The sequence below is a fragment of the Mastigoproctus giganteus genome, chromosome 7 (genome assembly GCF_048544385.1).
Source record: "Mastigoproctus giganteus isolate SK-2022 chromosome 7, ASM4854438v1, whole genome shotgun sequence".
Classification (NCBI taxonomy): domain Eukaryota; kingdom Metazoa; phylum Arthropoda; class Arachnida; order Uropygi; family Thelyphonidae; genus Mastigoproctus; species Mastigoproctus giganteus.
In genome coordinates, this window is record NC_143581.1 from 128,229,140 (window position 1) to 128,249,251 (window position 20,112).

The 20,112-nt window shown below is 38.5% G+C and overlaps 1 protein-coding gene across 3 annotated transcripts in view; it reads left to right on the forward strand.

Moving 5' to 3' along the window:
• Cog6 (conserved oligomeric Golgi complex subunit 6) overlaps window positions 1-20,112 on the forward strand; it is a 439,606-nt gene that overhangs the window by 165,417 nt on the left and 254,077 nt on the right. For all 3 annotated transcript variants that reach the window (XM_090377892.1, XM_090377894.1, XM_090377893.1), the window contains one exon: window positions 13,794-13,864. In XM_090377892.1, the coding sequence (XP_090234018.1) occupies window positions 13,794-13,864 (71 nt within the window). The remainder of the gene's footprint in view (window positions 1-13,793; window positions 13,865-20,112) is intronic.

A 20,112-nucleotide genomic window follows, 5' to 3' on the forward strand; every position in this document is an offset into this window, starting at 1 on the left:
GGATCATATTATTAGACTGGAAACATCCATCCGAGATTATTTCCTAAAATGCAAATGCCTTGTATCGGTATCGTTTGATATGGAGAAAGCATATGACACAACTTGGAGATTTGGCATCTTAAAAGATTTATATAGCGTCGGTTTTAAAGGAGAACGTTCCCATATTTAGAAAAACTTTTTAGTTAATTGGTCTTTCCAAGTTTGTGTGTGGGATCCTTACTCTCTCACTCTTTTTGCCAAGAGGAGGGAGTACTGCAAGGATTAGTATTAAGTGTCATGCTTTTTGCCATCAAAGTAAGTACTATCACAGAACAATTTCCTCTAACTGTAAACAACACCCTCTATGTTGATGACTTAAGCATATTTTGTCAGTCAGGCAACATGAGGGTAATTGAAAGACAGCTGCATCAAGCCATTGATCACCTTAATTCCTAGGCACTGGCTAATGGATTCAGGTTCTCACTGCAGAAGACCATTTGTGCACACTTTTGTTGTAAGCAGAATCTTCATCCTGTACCTGAATTAATGCTTGGGCAAAATGCTGTTCCAGTAATGCAAGACACAAAATTCTTGTGACTTGTATTTGATAAAAAGTTGACCTTCCTGAAACACATCAGTCAACTCCACACAAATTGCATCAGAGGCCTGAATATTCTCCACTCTTTCTCTCTCCTCTACATCTTGGGGTGCCAATTCACATCCTATTACATATTTACCGTGCACTAGTACGATCCAAATTAGACTGTAATTGGACCGAGGCTGTCTAGTCTGTGCAGGAATCGTAAGGAGGAAGTTGTCTTTGCCCGGACCTGCATCGGACACAGTTATCTGACACATTCGTTCTTGCTGAGAGCTGATGGCCCTCCTATGTGCGAGTCCTGTGACACAATTTTATCCGTGAAACATATTTTAATTGAGTGCCCAGATTTTAACCAAAATTGAGTGCCCAGAATTGCTTTTAACCAAAATTGAGTGCCCAGATTTTAATAATATGGGTTTTACTGCTTTTAACCACCTGACTGAGCCTTATACACTCAGTAAGATGACTAAGCCTTATACACTCACTAAGATTTTATCCGACAATGACATCTTGTCATTGTCGGATAAAATCTGACTCTTTTTAGTTTTTTACAATTTCCTAATTTATATACATGTATATACAATTAGTTTTATATTCTTAGAATATATATTGCCTTTCAAACTTATACCTAATCCTTTGACGAGGTAACTGCTTTTAAAGTTACCGGAATCTATTTTCACCTTTGTCTTGGCGCATAATTGCACTGCTGCTAATGCCCCAGAAAAATCTAAAATCCAATCCAATCCAATTCCCAGTATTGAATCTTTCAGTGCAGAATGTTTGGTTTCACAGGAGCTATAATCTTACTGTGGGATTCAACTGTAAGGGAAACAGAAATATATTTTCTAATTTATTATAGAATGTACTTCTATTTATTTAAAACCAGATGGAACAGAACTAGAGTATGTATTAAAGATATGAAAATAGATGACAATAGACTAACCAATTAAAAGTTTTTAAAGGTAATAAAGGGTGTATAGTGATCCATGTGGGTACTAATAAGTTAAACCATGAAAAAATTGATGACTTGGTTAAGAAATATAATGTCATAATGTAAAAATCTCATGAGAAGGAACAATATGTTTTTGTGTCTGCAGTTCTTCCCATGTGATGAGCAAGGCTTATGGAGAAAATTTTTTTCTTAGCATGGCCTACTCTAGTTAAAAAATAAATTTCCTTTGTAAAGATGGAATTCATTTGAACAGAGGATATATAAGACATTTTGCTAAAACGACTTTTTGCATTTGAGCAAAAAGTCTTTCATCTCCTTTTTTTTTTTTTTTATGTGTAAACAGCTGTGGTGGAACCTACTACATTTATTTTAAATGACGCAAATGATCACTTCCTAAATGGCACTAACGATGCTAACTCAGTCACTAACATTGATTCGGTAGAGTAAGTAGCGGGTGTGAGGATAAGATGTATTGTTAATACTAAGAGACGGAAATGACCTCACTTCCTAAATGACGCAAATTCAGTCACTAACATAAGAAGTGGGTAGTAATATTATGCAAGAATAAAAGCTTCAAAGCCACTGAAGAAGCCTCTTGTGTCGACAGAAGAACAAGTTCAAAAACATAGAGAAAGAAAAAAATGCAGAGTTTAATAAAATCTGCTTCTCAAGATTTTGATCAACATCAATCTTCTACATTGACTTCTTATTGCTTTTTATTACTTACATTTTTACCTTTCCTTTACTTAAATTATGGTTTATGATACTGAGTGGTCCAGAAGCTGGACTGTCAACATCACAAAATTATATTCAAGAACTTCCTGAAGATTTTGATTCAGAAGATTTGAGTTCAAATGATTTACCTGAGGATTTTCAATTTTTCCTGAACCAGCTAGACAGAGTATACTGCAATAACCAGCTTCGATTGCATCATTCAAAAAGAAACAAAATCATATTTTAGCTCAATTGCTTGTTGTAGACTCTACACAAGTTTCAACAATAGTCAAGCATCAAATCATTTACAAGAACACCGAACATGACCGTAACTCCTATAAAGAACTTGAACCACAATTTCTGAAAAATACATTTGGAGCTATTTGTAATATCTGCAATCGATTATGGTATGAATCAGAGCTGTAATGCTCAATACGTTCTAGGTTGATATTAATATTTGTAAAATAATAAGAGGAGTTTACCTCAATATAATACGTAGAACACTTCCGATGATACTCTCCAGAAATTAAAACGAAAAAATCGAAAAACTTACATTAGAGTAAAAAATAATTAAAAACCACTTTAACACAATTAAAAATCAATTTAATGCAATTAAAAATATTAAAAAGAATCTAACGAAAATATTCAAAACGATTTTCCTTCCTGAAGCTGACAAATGCTTTTTGACCATATGTCGTGATCACAGGAATGAAAATTCTGTTGAGCGTTGTCAGCTTCAGGAAGGAAAATCGTTTTGAGTATTTTTGTTAATTCTTTTTAATATTTTTAATTGTGTTAAATTGATTTTAATTGTGTTAAATTGGTTTTTAATTATTTTTTACTCTAATGTAAGTTTTTCGATTTTTTTCGTTTTACTTTCTGGAGAGTATCATACGGAAGTGTTCTACATACTATATTGAGTAAACTTCTCTTATTATTTTACTGGTATGAATATTAACCCCAGGGGCTCACATCTGGTGAGTATGGGCTTGGCACACCCAGGATCCTCAGCTGGATATCATAATTCATCTCTCTCTCTCTCTCTCTCTCTCTCTCTCTCTCTCTCTTGGTGATTCCCTTCTACTTCTCCCTTGTTAATACTAAGATTTTTCTGAATTACCTCTCTTGGGGTAATTCAGAAAAATTTTTTTTTTTTGGCTGGGGCAGTACAAGCCCCAGGCTTCCTTGCACCATATGACTAATAATAATAATGTAAAATTGTGCACTCCAGGAAGTTATTTCCACTGTTGCATTTCAGCCTGAAGTGCAAGAGTGGATGTAGCGCTTCTCAATCGGGCGCCTCCGTAGCCAGGTGGGCAGGAGCAGCAGTGCGTAGCACACGCTTCTTGATTAGACCGGGGTTCGAGCCCATTACCACCAAATACGGAGGATGCGGAAAGGTCAGGGAATGACCACCGCATATCCGCGGAGCAATATGGCCTTAGTTGCTAATGCTCCTAAAAACCAAATAACAACAACAACAGCTTCTCAATCCAAGTTAAAATTTATTTTCTCCATTTGTAGCAATAATGTAAAGATCATTGATATCGATAACTACAGATAATGCAACATAAACTAGTTGTTCATGAACTACTTAATAGAAAGTACCTCCCTGAGATTTATGGATGGTAACAGCACAAGCAGGTATTAGTGGAAAATGATTTTTTTAGCCGAGATCATTCTGTTGTTATTCAGTGAAACACTCTTACTTCTTCTTGCGATCAGTATGGCTTCTAAATTGATTTGTTGAGCAATAGCAGACCACCGAGCCTTTGTTCTAGCAAGTCGACCCATAGCAGGTGATCCTGGAAATTTCAACTAAAGACGTTTAATAGAATTTAGTCTCTTCATCATATTCAGTACAAGCCAATTTTCCTAAAGCTCTGTTAGCCAGACTATTGGACATGTCAGTATTAGTGTTGTCACGTATGGTTTGCCAATAAGTAAAGGAAGTTTATACGGTAATCCACCATTGTCTAATACTGCCATTAATCTTGAGCAATCAACATAATGGTATCCAAAGATGAATTTAACACAGAATTGTTATAATTGTTTACAGATTTATTTTTTAAATATTGGAACCGGTGTAAGTGGTGCAACCTGTTGATGAAACTGTTGAAAAAAAAAAAAAAAAAAAATGCTTTAAAATGTTAAACATGTTTGGATTCTCTTCATTCCTAAAACCCGTTAACCTCGTCCAAGCCAAGGATGTTTTCACATAAAATAAAAATCTTTTGTGTGTACGGGTACACACGCTGCTCTTTTTTTTTTTTTTTTTTACTAAAACTTTTCCATAGAATTTGTCCATAATAATAATAATAATTATAATTTATTTATCCCTATTTTATGTTACACTATTTGGGAGATAACAGCAAAAAGGGAGGGAGAACATATAAGCCAATGGCTTTTTAGGGGGTGTTCCCTTAAAAAAAACGATAAATATACAATTGAAAAACATACAGTTCTGAAATTGTACAGGTAATGTTCAACAGGAAAGACGAATAAATGGAGTTTTTTGTACATTTCTTTACAGAAGACTTCGAAAAGCATCAATACTTATAATATCATTGTGAACATTTTTACAATTAAATGATGAGAGAAAAGAAAAATGATGAGATACATGCACAGAAATTTACAAACTATTTGCCAACTGCTTCCTTTAACATTTGTACATTATTTCCACGTTGATGTTTCTAAAATCCAGGAGTTGAGTGGAAGGTAATTTGAATCAGACAACCCTGGTGATGTGTTCAATTAGTAGTTTCTTGAATTGATTTAGTGAAGTGACATTTTTGATTTTTGCAGGAAGTTTGTTCCAAGTTTTAGCACCTCTTTATTTTATACTTTTCTGACCTATGGCTTTTCTGAAAAGCAGAATCTTCAGGTTGGCTTCATTTTGTAGATTGTATGATATTTCTTCTTCGTCTGTGGTTATGAAAAAGGATCTGAAGAGAGGGGGAAAGTCTGCTGTCTTCATAGCATTGTAAACAAGGATCACGTCGGCTTTCTGCAATAGCTGGTAGATGCTTAGGAGTCTCACTTCCTTGTATCTCGAACTAACCGATGCATCGATTGAGAATGGAGTTGATTCTCGCAAGGTTTTCTTGGCTGGTGGGACCCCATGAGATGATTCCATAGGTGAGGTGCGGCTGAATTAAAGAAAGGAATACTTGTCTGAGAAGAGAAGGAGATACCCAGGTAGAGGCCCTGGCGTGTATTCCCGCTAGTGACGAAGTTTTCTTTTGTAGGGCTATCATTTGTTTTGCCCAACTTAGCTTATCATCTAGCCAGATTCCGAGAAACTTGGTTTCATTCACCGTTTCGAGTTGTTTTTCTTTGTATGTTATGTGGAAATCTGTATTTAGTGGTTTATTTTTTGTTCTAAACATCATATATTTTGATTTTTCTGAATTCAGTATAACCTGATTCTTTTGAAGCCAACTATACATCACAGTGAGCAAGGCAGAGATTTTGAGTTGAAGCTGATTAGGGTCTTTATCTATGACCAGGATGGAAATATCATCGGCATACGCTACTAGGTGAGAAGATGGAAGAAGAGAGAGAAATTCATCGATGTAAAGAACAAATAGGATAGGTCCAAGAAGTGAGCCTTGAGGTACTCCCCTGGAGAAATAACAGATGTTGGAAATAACAGATGGAGTACGATTGATTTGTTCTTACGACAGACGGCCGATCGGTAAGGTAGTCTTCAAGGAGAAGGTTAATTTTTCCTCTCAAGCCAAGGTTATTGAGTTTGTTAAATAGAATATTATGGATTATGCAATCAAAAGCTTTAGGTAAGTCAAGAAACAGTGCTATAGCATAGTGACCCTTTTCAAGATTATATAAATGATCCTTGAGAAGAAGTCAACAATTGAAAGATCAGTGGATATTTTAGAGCGATAAGCATACTGTTGTTGATGGATGAGCTGATTTTCTTCATGAGTCTGCTATAAAGAATTTTTTCGAATAATTTTGCATAAAATGAGAGTAGAGCTATTGGGCGAAAGTTATTGATAGAGTTACAACGGTTTTCCTTTGGAACAGGGATGATTATGCTTTTTTGAATTGAGAAGTGAATTTAGCAGATTGAAAGGAGAGATTGAATATATATTTCAGTGGCATAAGAATTGAGCTAAGGACCTTTTTCAGCAGAGACAGAGGTATTTCATTAAAGCCAGGGGTTCCTTTTTCTTTCAATTGATTCCCTGCCTCTAAAATCTCTTGATCGGAGAGGGGAGCGAGAAAAAAAAGTTTCTGATTGAGTACTTCGCAGATTCTCTCATTTCATTTTCTCTGAAGTGAAGTTCATCTTGAAAGGGGTTATTCACACTTGACATAAAGTGGTTAGAGAAGGCAGAAGCTTTTAGCTCGTCATCTGAAATGAGTACCTCGTTTTCAACTACATCTCCAACTTAGCTCTGTGATTTTAGTATCCTTCCCGGTAATAGTTTGTTCAAAACTGTCTTGCTTGTTATGATACCTGTAAGCTGAGAACAATAGTATTTTCTTTTCTCTGACTGAATGCAGTCAGTGACTTTGTTTCTGTACATTGTGTATTTAATTTTATCTGCCTCGATTCCTGTTGCTCTAGCAATTCTTGCAAGGTTGTCTCTTTTCTTTAACATATTACAAATCTTGTTTGAGATGAATGGGCATATTTTCCCTCATGTCTTGGTGGCCTTTTTATTCCCTGGGCTCCTGATATATGACATGTATTTTTCATAGCATATTTAGGATATGCTTAAAAAAGGTTAGTTGCAATTTCAGTATCACTTGTAGCAAGCATTCCATCCCACGTTGACTGCTGCAGGTCGTGACAAAGCTGATTGAGAGAGTCTGGAGTGACAGATTTCAAAGTGTGCATAATCTCTGCTTCATTTATTTCATTTTCGATTACCATTAAGATGGGACGATGATCCGAAATAGTTGTATCAAGTATTGCATACGTGAGAGAGCATTCCCCAATTGCGAAGTCAAGAAGGGAATTGTGGGACTCTCCCATTCTAGTCGGAATATCTCCATCAGTAAGAACAGAGAAACCATTTGAAGTAATGACATATAGGAGGTCTTGCACCTGAGAGGAAGAGCTTTGAAGAATGTTAGACCTCCTATATGTCATTACTTCAAATGGTTTCTCTGTTCTTACTGATGGAGATATCCTGACTAGAATGGGAGAGTCTGTATAGACACCTGATCAAAGAGGCAATGCAGATAAAAGTGAGTTCACAAGGTAGTATATCACCAGTGGATTGATGCTGATGGAATCTATACTGTTGATCACTGATCAGATGGAACGTTTCTAGATAGTTTTGAGTTGGTGGTTATTGGATTTCTCGATTACTTAGAAAGAGTATAAGTAAGTGCAATGGGATGATAATTGGATAGGAGGGATTTGTCTTCCTTTTTAGGAACTGGCTGGATATGAGCAAATTTCCAAGCAGAAGAGAAAAAAAACCCAGTGGAATCAGAAAGTGTGAAAAAAACAACACAGAACAGTATTAAGCTCAGGAGTATAGGTTTTGAGAACAAGGGGGAAATACCATCAGGACCTGCTGCTTCCTTGCCATCAAGACTGTTTGAAATTCTTCTGACATCCTTTTGACAGAAAACCACAGATGGCATTGAATGGAGTGTTACTAACATGGGCCACTGGAAGGACTCGTGTTAGTAACATAGGCCGAAATCATATTAAGACCCTCTCTGTATGAGTACTTGGTACATAATTACCTTATTCACAGAAAGAAACATTGAAATAAGTTCAAAATCACAAAAAATCACATGTGTCACCAGGATATACGTTTTTAAGTAACTATAAGCAATGCATCTAGGTTGTAAGGGTAAGAAGGGGCAAAATATATAAAATTTAACTTGTTTATGTAGTAATTTATTATTATCATTAGCCATATGGTGCAAGGAAGTCTGAGGCTTTTGCTGCACCAGCCAAAAAAAAAATTTCTGAGTTACCCTGAGAAAGAAAGAAAGAGAGAGAGAGAGAGAGAGAAAGAAGGGAATCACCAAAGAAGAGAAGAATGATGGTATCCAGCTCAGACCCTGGGTGTCCCAAGCCCATACTCACAGGAGTATTTTAAATAAATTAAACAAATTTGAATAGGACTAATGGAAATATGGTGCCATCCAGAGATAAGGGATGAAGAATTTAATTATGGGGTGTATAATGTGTTGAGGAAGGATAGGGAGATTTGAAGAGGAGGAATTTTTGCTTCTTATCAAAAAGCTCAATAAAAGCAATCAGATTGTCTTTAGAGTCAGATCAAGTCCAGATGGATGTTGGGTCTGTGTAGTGAAAGATGACATGCAGTAAAAGGCATGTTACAGACATGATAGTCGGGGTATGTTATAGATCAAATGATTCTGAGGAGTATGACAAAAGTATCCTATAGCCAACTTGAATGGGCAGCCAAGCAAGTGTGGGCAACTTTAATCTGCTCTTATAGATTGGAAATTTTGGATGATTAATACACATGGTGAAACACATTTCTGAGAAATTTTGATTGTTTATTCCAACATGTCAGAGAAAGGTTCTAATATCCTCAACTTGGTTCTCACCAGCATTCAAACTGCATCCAAAATTTGACAGTGCAAAACTAGTAATCAGATATTGACCACAGTGGTTATAAAATGGATAGTATCCAAATGGTATTTCTGTAGTCAGTGGAAAATGTGGACTTTAATTTCAAGAAAGAGGGTTATAATGGATTGAGATATTTCTTGGCTTTTATTAACTGGAGAAATAACTGTAAACTGTTAAATATAAGTTCATTATGAAAAATATTCAGACAGTCGTTACAGTGCAAAACTTTCACAAAAGAAAGATATCCAAGTGGATGACAAGAAAGGTCAAATGTGTAATTTAGCTAAAGAAAAAGCATGGGATAGTTAGACTATCACGAGATACTGATTTATATGAATATTATTCCATATATGTAACAAAACCAGGAATAGGATAGCATAGGCAGAAGCTGAGTACAAAAAATCACTATCAAAGGACTAAAACTGGAGATGAAAGAGTTCTTTTCATAAATTGTTGTTTAAACCATGTTGTTTCAGACAGTAATCTGTCTGAAACAACATGGTATTTGGGACCTTTATAGCAATGAAAAAAAAAACTGTGAAAGTAAACTGACAAAGAGCCAGTGGTATCCCATCATATGAGTTAATGGTTTGGCTAATCTTGAGTACTGCATTCAGGATGTGATTATTCAGGGACAGAAATGGGTGCTCTTACCACAGAAGACTTCGGTTCAAATTTCAGTGCCCAGAAACTAGGCACTTGTAATTAGACATGATTGAATTGTTCATGGCTTTAAATAAGTAAATTAAATGCTGATTGTAACTTTACTCTTTCTCAGACAACACACATAAGGGGATATAAATTTAAAAAAGATGGCTGCAGGATAGATTTGTGAAAATTGGCTTTTAACTAGAGAGTGGTCATTGGAAAAAAACTACCATCCATCTTGTGTCATGGAATTAGACAAATTATTACAAGGGATTCCCCCCCCCTTTTTTTTTTGCTGTTGCTGCATAAGCTTACTTTCTTGCATCATTTGCCACTGTTAATGCTAACTTATGGCTTGGCTTAAATTTTAGTTATAGGCAACTTTAATATGCTATGCTATGCTATGCTATGCTATGCTATGCTATAGATATTAGGCGTCTCCATAGCCAGGTGAGTAGGAGCAGCAGTGCATAGCACACGCTTCTTGATTAGACCGAGGTTCGAGCCCGTGACCACCAAATACGGGGGATGCGGAAAGGTCAGGAAATTACCACCGCATATACCCGGAGCAATATGGCCTTAGTTGCTAATGCTCCTAAAAACCAAATAACAACAACAACAGCTGTAGATATTAGTAGTGGCAAATGATGCAAAGAAAAAAACCCTTCCCACATCACTTATCCATCCCCTCAAATAGTTTGTCCAATTCTTCCATGAATTAATTAAACTATTCACTTCCACAACAATAGCTGGAAGTTTGTTTCAACATTCAACCACTTGCTGTGAAGGAAAAATTCCACATGTCTATCTTGCAGTGATCCTTCTTCAGTTTGAATTGATGCTCCCTCATGTGTGTGTAGTCTTGGCAAGAGGAAGAATTCCATCAGCATTATGCTTGCTGAATCCATTGAAAGCCTGAAATAATTCAGTCAGATCACCTTGCCAGTGCCTAGTCTTCAGATGTGGCAATTTACAGAACAGAAGTTTTTCTTGGTATGAGCACTTTTTATTCCCCACTCAAACTCATTGCCCTTCTCTGCATCCATTCCAGCAGATCTATATTCTCTGTAAAACCTTCCTTTAGGAACCTCAAGAGGCATTCAAAAAGTTTTGTCCAACACATACTCTAGATTTTGGTACAAAAGTACAAATAGGCTTATTAATAGGAGATAGTCTTAGTAGTATCTATACAAAATGTCAGCCATATAACTTATTCTTTTTCTCCTTGGCAGGTGTGGTTCTGAAATCTGCTGACAGTCATGCCAAAAATGAAAAAATTTGAGCAGTTATAAAATTCCTAACAAAAGAGAATGAACATGGAATTACTTGAAATTGTTCAAAATTTAAACAATGTATATGGTGAATCTACTCCATCAGAGCATACAATCGGAGATAGTTTATTGAATTTAAGTATGAGAGAGAGAGAGAGAGAGAGAGAGAGAGAGAGAGAGAGAGAGAGTAAGAGCACATCAAAGATGACCTAAGAACTGGGTGTGTAAAGTGTATTGATGTCTAGTGGCACCAGGGGTTTCCCCATCTCTGCGTTGTTTTCATTGTTGGTACACTTTTAAATCTCCGGCCTTCCCAGCGAACTGGGAAGGCCAGAGATTTAAAAGTGTGTGGATTTTGTATACATGTAGTGTTATGTATCGTTGTTCATCTGGCTGTTTAGCTGCTGGACCCCTGCTGGGGCCAAACGTTGCCCACACTTGGCCACATGGAGGCAGACCAGTTACCCAGCAGTTTGAAGTTTTTACTCTGGCAGGCCCTGCCACCTAGTTTCTTGAGATTTCAGTAACTAGAGCCATAAAAAAAAAAAAATTTAAAAAAGGTTGAGTGCTGGAATTGGAAAAGCCAAATGAAGTTTATGTGGTTTAATTTGGACAAAATTAAGTTTTTGCAGTTTGTGTGGGGTATACGCTGGTTTATTAGGCAGAGTCTTAGGGGAGGAGACTGAAGACTGGGGGGGGGGAAAGACAGAAGTATAGGGACGATAGAGAAGCCGACCCTAGGATGCTCAGTGAGGCAGGCCAGTGTCCCACCAGGAGAAGGATAAGGGTTGGCAGGGGAGGGAAGGAGACAGGACTGTCTCCTCCCCCCTGTGCCAAGGGAAAGGGAGTAAAAGGTACCAGGCAAGGGAGCCCGGTATAGATCGCCATCAGGAATTGGCAGTAGAGAGCACGTCAGTGTTGGTAAAGAGTCCAGTTTGGATATCTAGTGTGATTTGATGTCATTTATGGAACAGAAGTTCCGTCCAAGGTAGGTTAATGATCAGGCCAGTCTTCAAAGGTGGATGCCAGTCGATTTTGATGGCAGAATACATTCCAATTCCCAGATCTCTTACATTCTGGGTAATGTTTTTTGCCTCTGGAATAGGTCCTTTGCCAAGGTGGTGAGGGCTGTGTATTCCTCAGCTGTGTCAAGCAGGTGGTGCTCCATATTTGTGGGGATGTAGTGAATTCTCGTCATAAGAGAGCACCTAAGGTCCTTGTAAATGTCACAGCCTAGAGCAGATGCTCCTAGGTCTCTGGAGAGCCACAATAGCAGTTCGGGTCCTCTACAATCCTAAACCCGGACAATGTAGGTTTGAATGACCCATGCCCTGCGAAAAGGAAGGTGGCGTGGCATCCCGGTGAGAATCATGTGGGTAGCTCTGGGTAGATTCTTGATTTTGGGGATGAATTTCTTGGTGATGGATCCTTTTCTGGTTTGGTCCCATCTCAGAACTAGGTGGTTAGCAATAGCCCAAAATGAGGATATGGTTAACAAGGTGTATAAATTAGTTATGGATGACAGTAAAATGAACGTTGAATGGATAGCCAATAAAGTAAAGATTAGCCCTGGGTCAGTTCATGCCCTCCTACTTCAGTAGCTATGCACGATAAAGGTCTCTGGTGGATTCCAAGAATGAATGCTGAGTTACAGTCACAAAGAGGCAAGAGCGAACATTGCCAGGTCTCTTTTGGAGCATGCCATTCTGAATGAAGAAGAGTTTTTGCCTGATTGTTACTGCTGATGAATGTTGGGTTTGCTACTTTGGTCCAGAATCTAAGGTTGGCACAGTGCAGTGGAAACACTCTTGGTTACCCACTCCAAAAAATTTAGAGCACACGCCTCAGCTGGGAAGATTCTGTTGACAGTTTTCTGGGATTGTTTAGGAGTCCTGCTCATTGATTTCCTTCAAAAAGGTAAAACTATGATGGGGAAGTATTTTGTGGATCTGTTAACCAATTATGAGAAAGCATCAAGTGGCAGTGACTAAGAATGCTGTTGTTGTATGGCAACACCTCACACCACTGATGTGAACTAACAGGAATAACTGGCTAAACTGTTTTTGCCTCATCTACCTTTTTCACCTGATATAGCTCCATTTAACTTTTACTTGTTTGGCAAATTGAAACAGCATCTTTGTGGAACACATTTTGTGGATGATGAACATCTGAAACAGGCAGTGACTGAGTGGTTTGATGAGCAAAATACAGATTTCTACAAGGTGGGGATTTTCAAGTTGAAACACAGATGAGAAAAGTGCATAAACATGGGTGGTGACTACATAGAGAAGTCTTAAAGGAAGTCTTAACATACGGTCCGAATTTTATGAGTCTGGTATTATGGATACTATATGTTTGACAAAACATTTTGAATGCCCCTTGTATGTTGAAGCTATGTTGGATCTTATAGACAATCATCTAGCAGGCGTACCAAAAAACAAGCCATATGGTTTACTGTATAACAATTAAGCTTTTTGGAATAAAAGTTAAGAAATAGTTTAAAATGGTGCACGTCAAAATTCATTCTTTATTCTGACACTATACAGGATAATAAGAACAAGTGACATCTTTAGTAATGTGAGTCTTATTATCTTAACAAAAATTTTTAAAAATTATTTTCCATCTACCCAACTTCACACTTTCAATTCTTGATAATAAGAAGTGAGCAAGATCAAAGCTTAAATGCAAGCTCTATGAAAAGCAACACCAGAATAAGCACACAGAACAGTTTCCCAACAGAGAAGTAGAAACATGATATTTTTTTCCATTACCATGTTTCTACACAAGCATAGTATTGGAAAGAATATTTACAGCTATATTTTTCCTATTAAAATAAAATGAACTAAACTTTTCTAATTATTCAGATTCAAAGTGAATATACTGGAGGAATGCTAAATTCGTACTGACATTGTTTAGTCATGGTTCTTTTTGTAAAATATTCTTACAATACAATGCACATTTCTTATCAGTATTCATTGAAATTGATCTTTTATTTTGACTTTTACATTTTGAAAAATTTTATTTTACTTTCAGAATTGAAATTATGGAATCAATGGCTTTTCATCAGGAGGCTGCATATGAATATCTATACAGATGGACTCAAAGTAATGATATATTTATTTAAATGGCATGAAGAATATTTCATGTATGTGCTTCTTGTTTCATTATTAATCAAGTTATAAATGGCTAATTTTTTTTTTGTTTAAAGAATTTGCTTCTTAAAAATAAAGTTTAATTTTAATGTACAGGCAACCCCTGTATAACACGGTACTTATATAACACGGTTAGAGAATTTCAGTAAATCTTGCATAACATTTTTTTTCTTTCATTTTTATTAGTAAGCAGTCCCTAGCCAGAAACTGGCAACTCTGCTATATACATATATATATTGTACACCCTAATATGATATATAGATTCATATGATGTACATATAAATATGATATACATATTTATATGTACATCATATACAGATTAATATGATGTACAGAATAATATGGTATACAAAAATATAAATCAGAAATATAAATTGAGGCACAAGGAACTACAGGACAAGCACATGGTACAAGGAGCCACCGATCTTACAAAGTCAACAAGCAATGATAGTCTGTAAGCCTTCTACTCTTCTTTCCTCAAGTTCAAGCAGCACTAATCTTCTCAGGAACAATTTCTTGGAAAAATTTTGGAAAGCCTGAAAATCTCATTGTTTTAATTAATTGAGTCTCATTGCCCTCAGTCAGGTTGAGCAAGATTTGGACTAGCCAATAAAAATTCATTTCTGAGATCCAAGTACTCGTAATGATAATATAAACTGTGACTCCACATCTCCAGATCTGTGCATTGACACTGTGACCTTTTTGAAACACCCAGTTGATAAAACTTTCTGCGACCTTTCTGAAACATCCAGCTTTGCTAAAATATGAACCATGACTGGTTAATAAAAACATAATTTGTAGATTAGGCACAAAACATTTTTCTGACAGAACATCAACAACAGAGGGAAAGAACCTATGAGTTATTTCACCTTTATTTGAGTTAGCCCATCTATGATTCCAAAGAGTCGTTAAGATAGCTAAGGTTCGCTTGGCCTCATTCTTAGGATCATTAGCCAAATCCATCTCAAGATCACGAATAATAAAAGGAGCTCCATGTCGAATGTTGAAAGTTATTACTCTGTAAATCAGAAATATAAATCAGTCTCCACTGATGCACTACAGATTGTCACAAGGAAAATGCCAATTGACCTCTTTTTGATTGCATAAAAGTATTTTTGAGTTTTTGTGCAGGGTAAATCCTGCTATTATGTTGGATGTAATTTTTCAACGTTTCCATCCTTTTTGAATCCCCGCTGTTGACTCGCTTGTCAAAAAAAAAAGTAATCATTGAGAAATCCCTGTATTTTATTTTATTGGGAAAATCCCTGTGTTACGTTCTGTGCTATTGAACTTGTGCTTGTTGAACTCATGGAAAAATCTAGATTTCAAAGTTTTATTACTAATGGATAGCACACCTGACCATCCAAAAGATTTAAGTCATACAAACGTTGAAGTTATGTTCCGACCACCATTGTTGTACTAGGTTAATACAACTTCTTTCATTCAGCTATTAGATCAAGGCATTATATCCACCTTTAAAACTTATTACATCAGAAAATCGTTACAATGGATTTTGGAAAAAATTGATTCTGAATCTATTGAAGTATTGGAGGCATGGAAACATTTCTCAGTTGTGGACTGCATCAGAATCATAGCTTTATCGCTGAAAGAAGTAAAACCGTCAATGTTAAAATGCGTGTGGAAAAATGTATGGCCAGAGTCAGTTCATTCAGGAAATATGGTTGAACCGGAAGAAAACGGAATTGGTACAATAGTAGAACTTGCTACATTGGTACGAGGGGAAGGTTATTATGATATGACTATTGAAGCCCTTGTAGGGTAGCACAGTTGATAGTATAGTCCTCTTCCCCATACTGGGTGAAAAGACCCGAGTTCGAATCCCGTCCATGACGGGAGGAAATTTTATGTGTCTTTTTGCACAATGTGGCTGAGTTAGTTGGGTTCAGGCAAGGGCAGCATGGTTTTTTCCTTCTGGAAACTCTGGTTTTTCATCCAGCAAAACAGAAAATTAATCTCGGGACACACACAATTTATAGACAATATACACAGAGTAACATTGCCTTAGTTGCCGATGCCTCTAAAAAAATAAAAAAAGATACGATTACTGAAGACCTTTAAGAATTACTGGTAGAAAGAGAGGCTGGTGAAGCAGATTTGGTGGAAATGGCATTGGAGGTAAAACCAAATTTTAAGCCCAAAGTTCAAACGGAGCTTCAAAAATGCTTAGTTCCATACAATGAAATTCACAAAGATCTATCAAGCAAAAGCAAACAAACCCAGATTACTGATTTTTTAAAGAGAGCAGAAGATACACGAAATCTAGAATGATGTATTTTTGCTAGTTTTGTTAACATTTTGTTAAAAATAGTGTATTTTTTGTTAGTTTTGTTAACATTTTGTTAAAAATAGTGTATGTTTTGTTAGCTTTTAAAAAAGTAACTCCCTTTTGTATTTGTTCTTAGTCCCGTATAACACAGTTTCACGTAACACGACATCTTATAGGAACCTAACTACCATGTTATACGAGGGTTACCTGTAATTAATTTTAATGCAAATATATATTAAAATTTTAATATACGTTTGCTTAACCCTTTCATGAATGAGTTGCCTGAATATGTGTAGGTTTCCTATAACCAGTTTTCAATAGCGATGGATTCAATTGCATAATGGACTTGTTAGAGTGGATATACACCAATAAGCCAAAACATTATGACCATCTACCTAATACGATGTTGGTCCTCCACATGTAGCCAAAACAACTTGTACCCAGCGAGGCATGGATGCTACAAGATTTCTAAATTGACCATCTACCTAATATGATGTTGGTCCTCCACATGCAGCCAAAACAATTTGTACCCAGGGAGGCATGGATGCTACAAGATTTCTAAATGTCTCTTTTGGTATCTGTTACCAACATGTAACCAGCAGATCATTTAACTCCTGTAAGATCTATGGTTGAGACACCGCAGATCGGAGTTGCTGTTCCAACCCAAACCATAGATACTCGATGGGATTGATATCTGGGGGAAATCTTCCTCATGTTCCGAGAACCAGTTTTGAACAATCCCGGCGGTGTGGCATGGTGCATTATCCTGCTGAAAGACAGCACTGCCAGAGGGGAAGACCGTTGCCATGAAAGTGTGTACCTGGTCAGCATTGATGTTTAGGTAGGTGGTAGATGTCGGAGTGCCCAGCACATGGATGACTGGACCCAGGGTATCCCAGCAGAACGTCGCCCAAAGCATGTTTTCGTCCTACAGCATCACTTCCACAGGTAAACAATGCACATGTACCTAGTCATCCACATGTGCGTTCAATCGCACATGTGAACGACCAGGAAACGTGATTCATCAGATCAGACGTCCTTCTTCCAATCAACCAAGGTCCAGTTTTGATGCTCACATGTCCATTGTAGGCGCTGTCGTCAGCGAACCGTGGTTAGCATGGCACTCGGAGCAGCTTGCGGCTACGCAGCTCCATTTTCAGCAGGGTCCGATGTACTGTGTGTTGTGACACATTACTCCCATCACCAGCATTCCAGTTACTGGCCCCTCGACTTGGGCACCTGTACATGGTGAGGGGACCTCCCAGTGATGCTGCTGGACTTCCAGACTAGCATCACTGGGATCCAACGCCCACAGCCCAGGTTCCAGGTTTACATCAATGGAATCCGGCATGTTTGCCGTGCGCTGCGACCCGTGGAAATTCGGAAAGGGGGATCCTGGTGGTTGAGGGGCCCAGCTTCAATACACCACTTTGGCCCCCTGCTTCGACGAGACGGGAGGTCCTGGAAGGCCCGGCTAGGATCAATCGGCTAGTAGGCTCGCCTGCGAGGGTCAACTGTGTCAATGCCACGTCCCTACCCTCATGGTCCGAGGGACAGGATTCAGGTTGGCGGAGGTGCGGGTATGGTGTCTGGGTAGCCCTGGCGTTCCACTCCCGAGCGCATTTATTGCATGCCGGGTAGTGGGCGTCCCTTTGGGCTCCGTGGTGGGTGGGGAGCCCGGGCGCTGAACCATTTAAAAACTGAAACATCATCAGGGCCTGTCCCAAGATTTTTAATTATACACTCTACCACTGAAAAACCGATTGGCAAAATGTCACCCTTCTTTACACAGAAAGGGTTAGATGGGTTAGCAGGGTCACCCAAATCAGTTAAGAGGCTCTGTTCTGGAGACCTCTTAATTGAAACCAAAACTGACAGGCAGTCTGAGTAGCTCCTCCATGGAACATCAATCGGAGGAGTACCCATAACAGTGACACCACATGGAACACTCATTTCATCGAGAGGTGTCATTTCGGAATGGGACCTTCTCGACGTAACCGAGGAGGAAATCTGCTTAGAATTGGAACCACAGGGAGTTACTGCCGTTAAGAGAATTAATGCGCGTAGAGATGGGAAACTTGTTAAAACCAGGAGCATTATCCTGACTTTTAACTCGCCCAAACCTCCTGATGAGATTAAAGCTGGCTACATCAACTATTCAGTGCGTCCATATGTTCCGAACCCTTTACGGTGTTTTAAATGCCAGAAGTATGGACATTCTCAAATGGCCTGCCGTGGAGTCCTTGCATGCACTCAATGTGGTGCAAAGGACCACGAAACAACAGCATGTTCAGCCGCAAAACCCACCTGCATTAACTGTGAGGGAGAACACCCAGCCTACTCACGAGCATGCCAGAGGTGGAAAGAAGAAAAAGAAATTCAACGACTGAAGGCAGAGCTCAATATACCATACCAGGAGGCAAGGAAATCAGTGAAACCCCTGAATATCAACAAATCTACCTATGCCCAGAAGGTAGCAGGGAGATGTTCCATCGGAACTCAGACGGACATGACTATTCCTCCAAAAGAATCATTCACTCCCATTGCACGTTATCTCTTAAGTCCTCAAAAACCTGCACAGAAAGACCAATCAGCTGCCACTCCTATATCAGTACCTACTAATGCTCCACAAGTAACAAAAGCAATTGCAAAAGAAAAGAATAAGAAAGGTAAAGTACCTCCTAGTACCCAAGAAAACATGGATGTCGAGCAGAAGGAGGTACCCGAAGATTCAGTTTTGGAGCTCTTTGCTGAGGAGAAAATGGACACTGGTCAGCGTTCGTACTTCCCCAGGAAGGATAAAGCCAAAACTACAAAAGGTAAGCCTTCAGCACCTCGGAAGCCGCCTGATGGACCCATCAAGCCAAAATAATGGCTAAATTCCTACAGTGGAACTGTCGCGGATTCCGGCGAAACAATGACGATATCAAGGCCCTTCTGAAAAAGCATGAGCCAGTCTGCTTTTGCTTACAAGAGACATACCTGAAGGCAAATGAAAACCCTTCGTTTCGTAACACCACTACTATCATTCGAAAGGACAGAACTGGGGATGGACCTGCTCATGGGGGATGTTGCTATAATTCTGGGCAACCATACCCCATATCAAACTATTGCGCTCACCACCAACGTCGAAGTGGTAGCGGTTCGCCTTATGGTAGGTTCTTAATAACAGTCTGCTCAGTTTATTTACCACCTGGGGCTGATATCGCCCAGAGAGACCTTGATGATCTCATTGTGCAGCTGCCTACTCCTATCTTACTCCTGGGCGATTTCAATGGACATAACACCCTGTGGGGTAGTGCAAACGTTAATGGAAGGGGACGTGTCATGGAGCATATGCTCAATGACAATGGCCTATCCCTTCTAAATGTGGGAACTAACACCTTTTTCCACATGCCTACCCTTACGCTCTCTGCTATTGACCTCTCTATATGCTCCCCCCCTCTCTTCTTCCTTCAATCAATTGGGAGGTAGAGGAGAATCTTTATGGAAGTGATCACTTCCCCGTGATAACCAGCCTACTTAAAAGGATGCCATGCTCACCTTTTAGGTTACCGTGATGGAAGATTGATCAGGCTGACTGGAACACCTTTCAACACCTGGTAGACTTTAACATCAGTACAGTCAGTCAGAAGCCTATCAATGATGCAGTGGCGTACATCACAGAAAGCATTGTCCGTGCAGCAGCAGCAACTACAATTCCGAAAACATCTACCCGGTTTCCGCCATTTCCAAAACCTTGGTGGAATACTGAATGCACAGCAGCAAAAAAGGCACAAAATAAAGCTTGGAGGATATTCCAACGATATCCTACCACAGCCAATCTCTTAGCCTTCAAACGTGCATGTGCAAAAGCGCGATATATTCGTCGTCAGAGCCAAAAGGAATCGTGGGTCCGCTTTAAATCCACTAT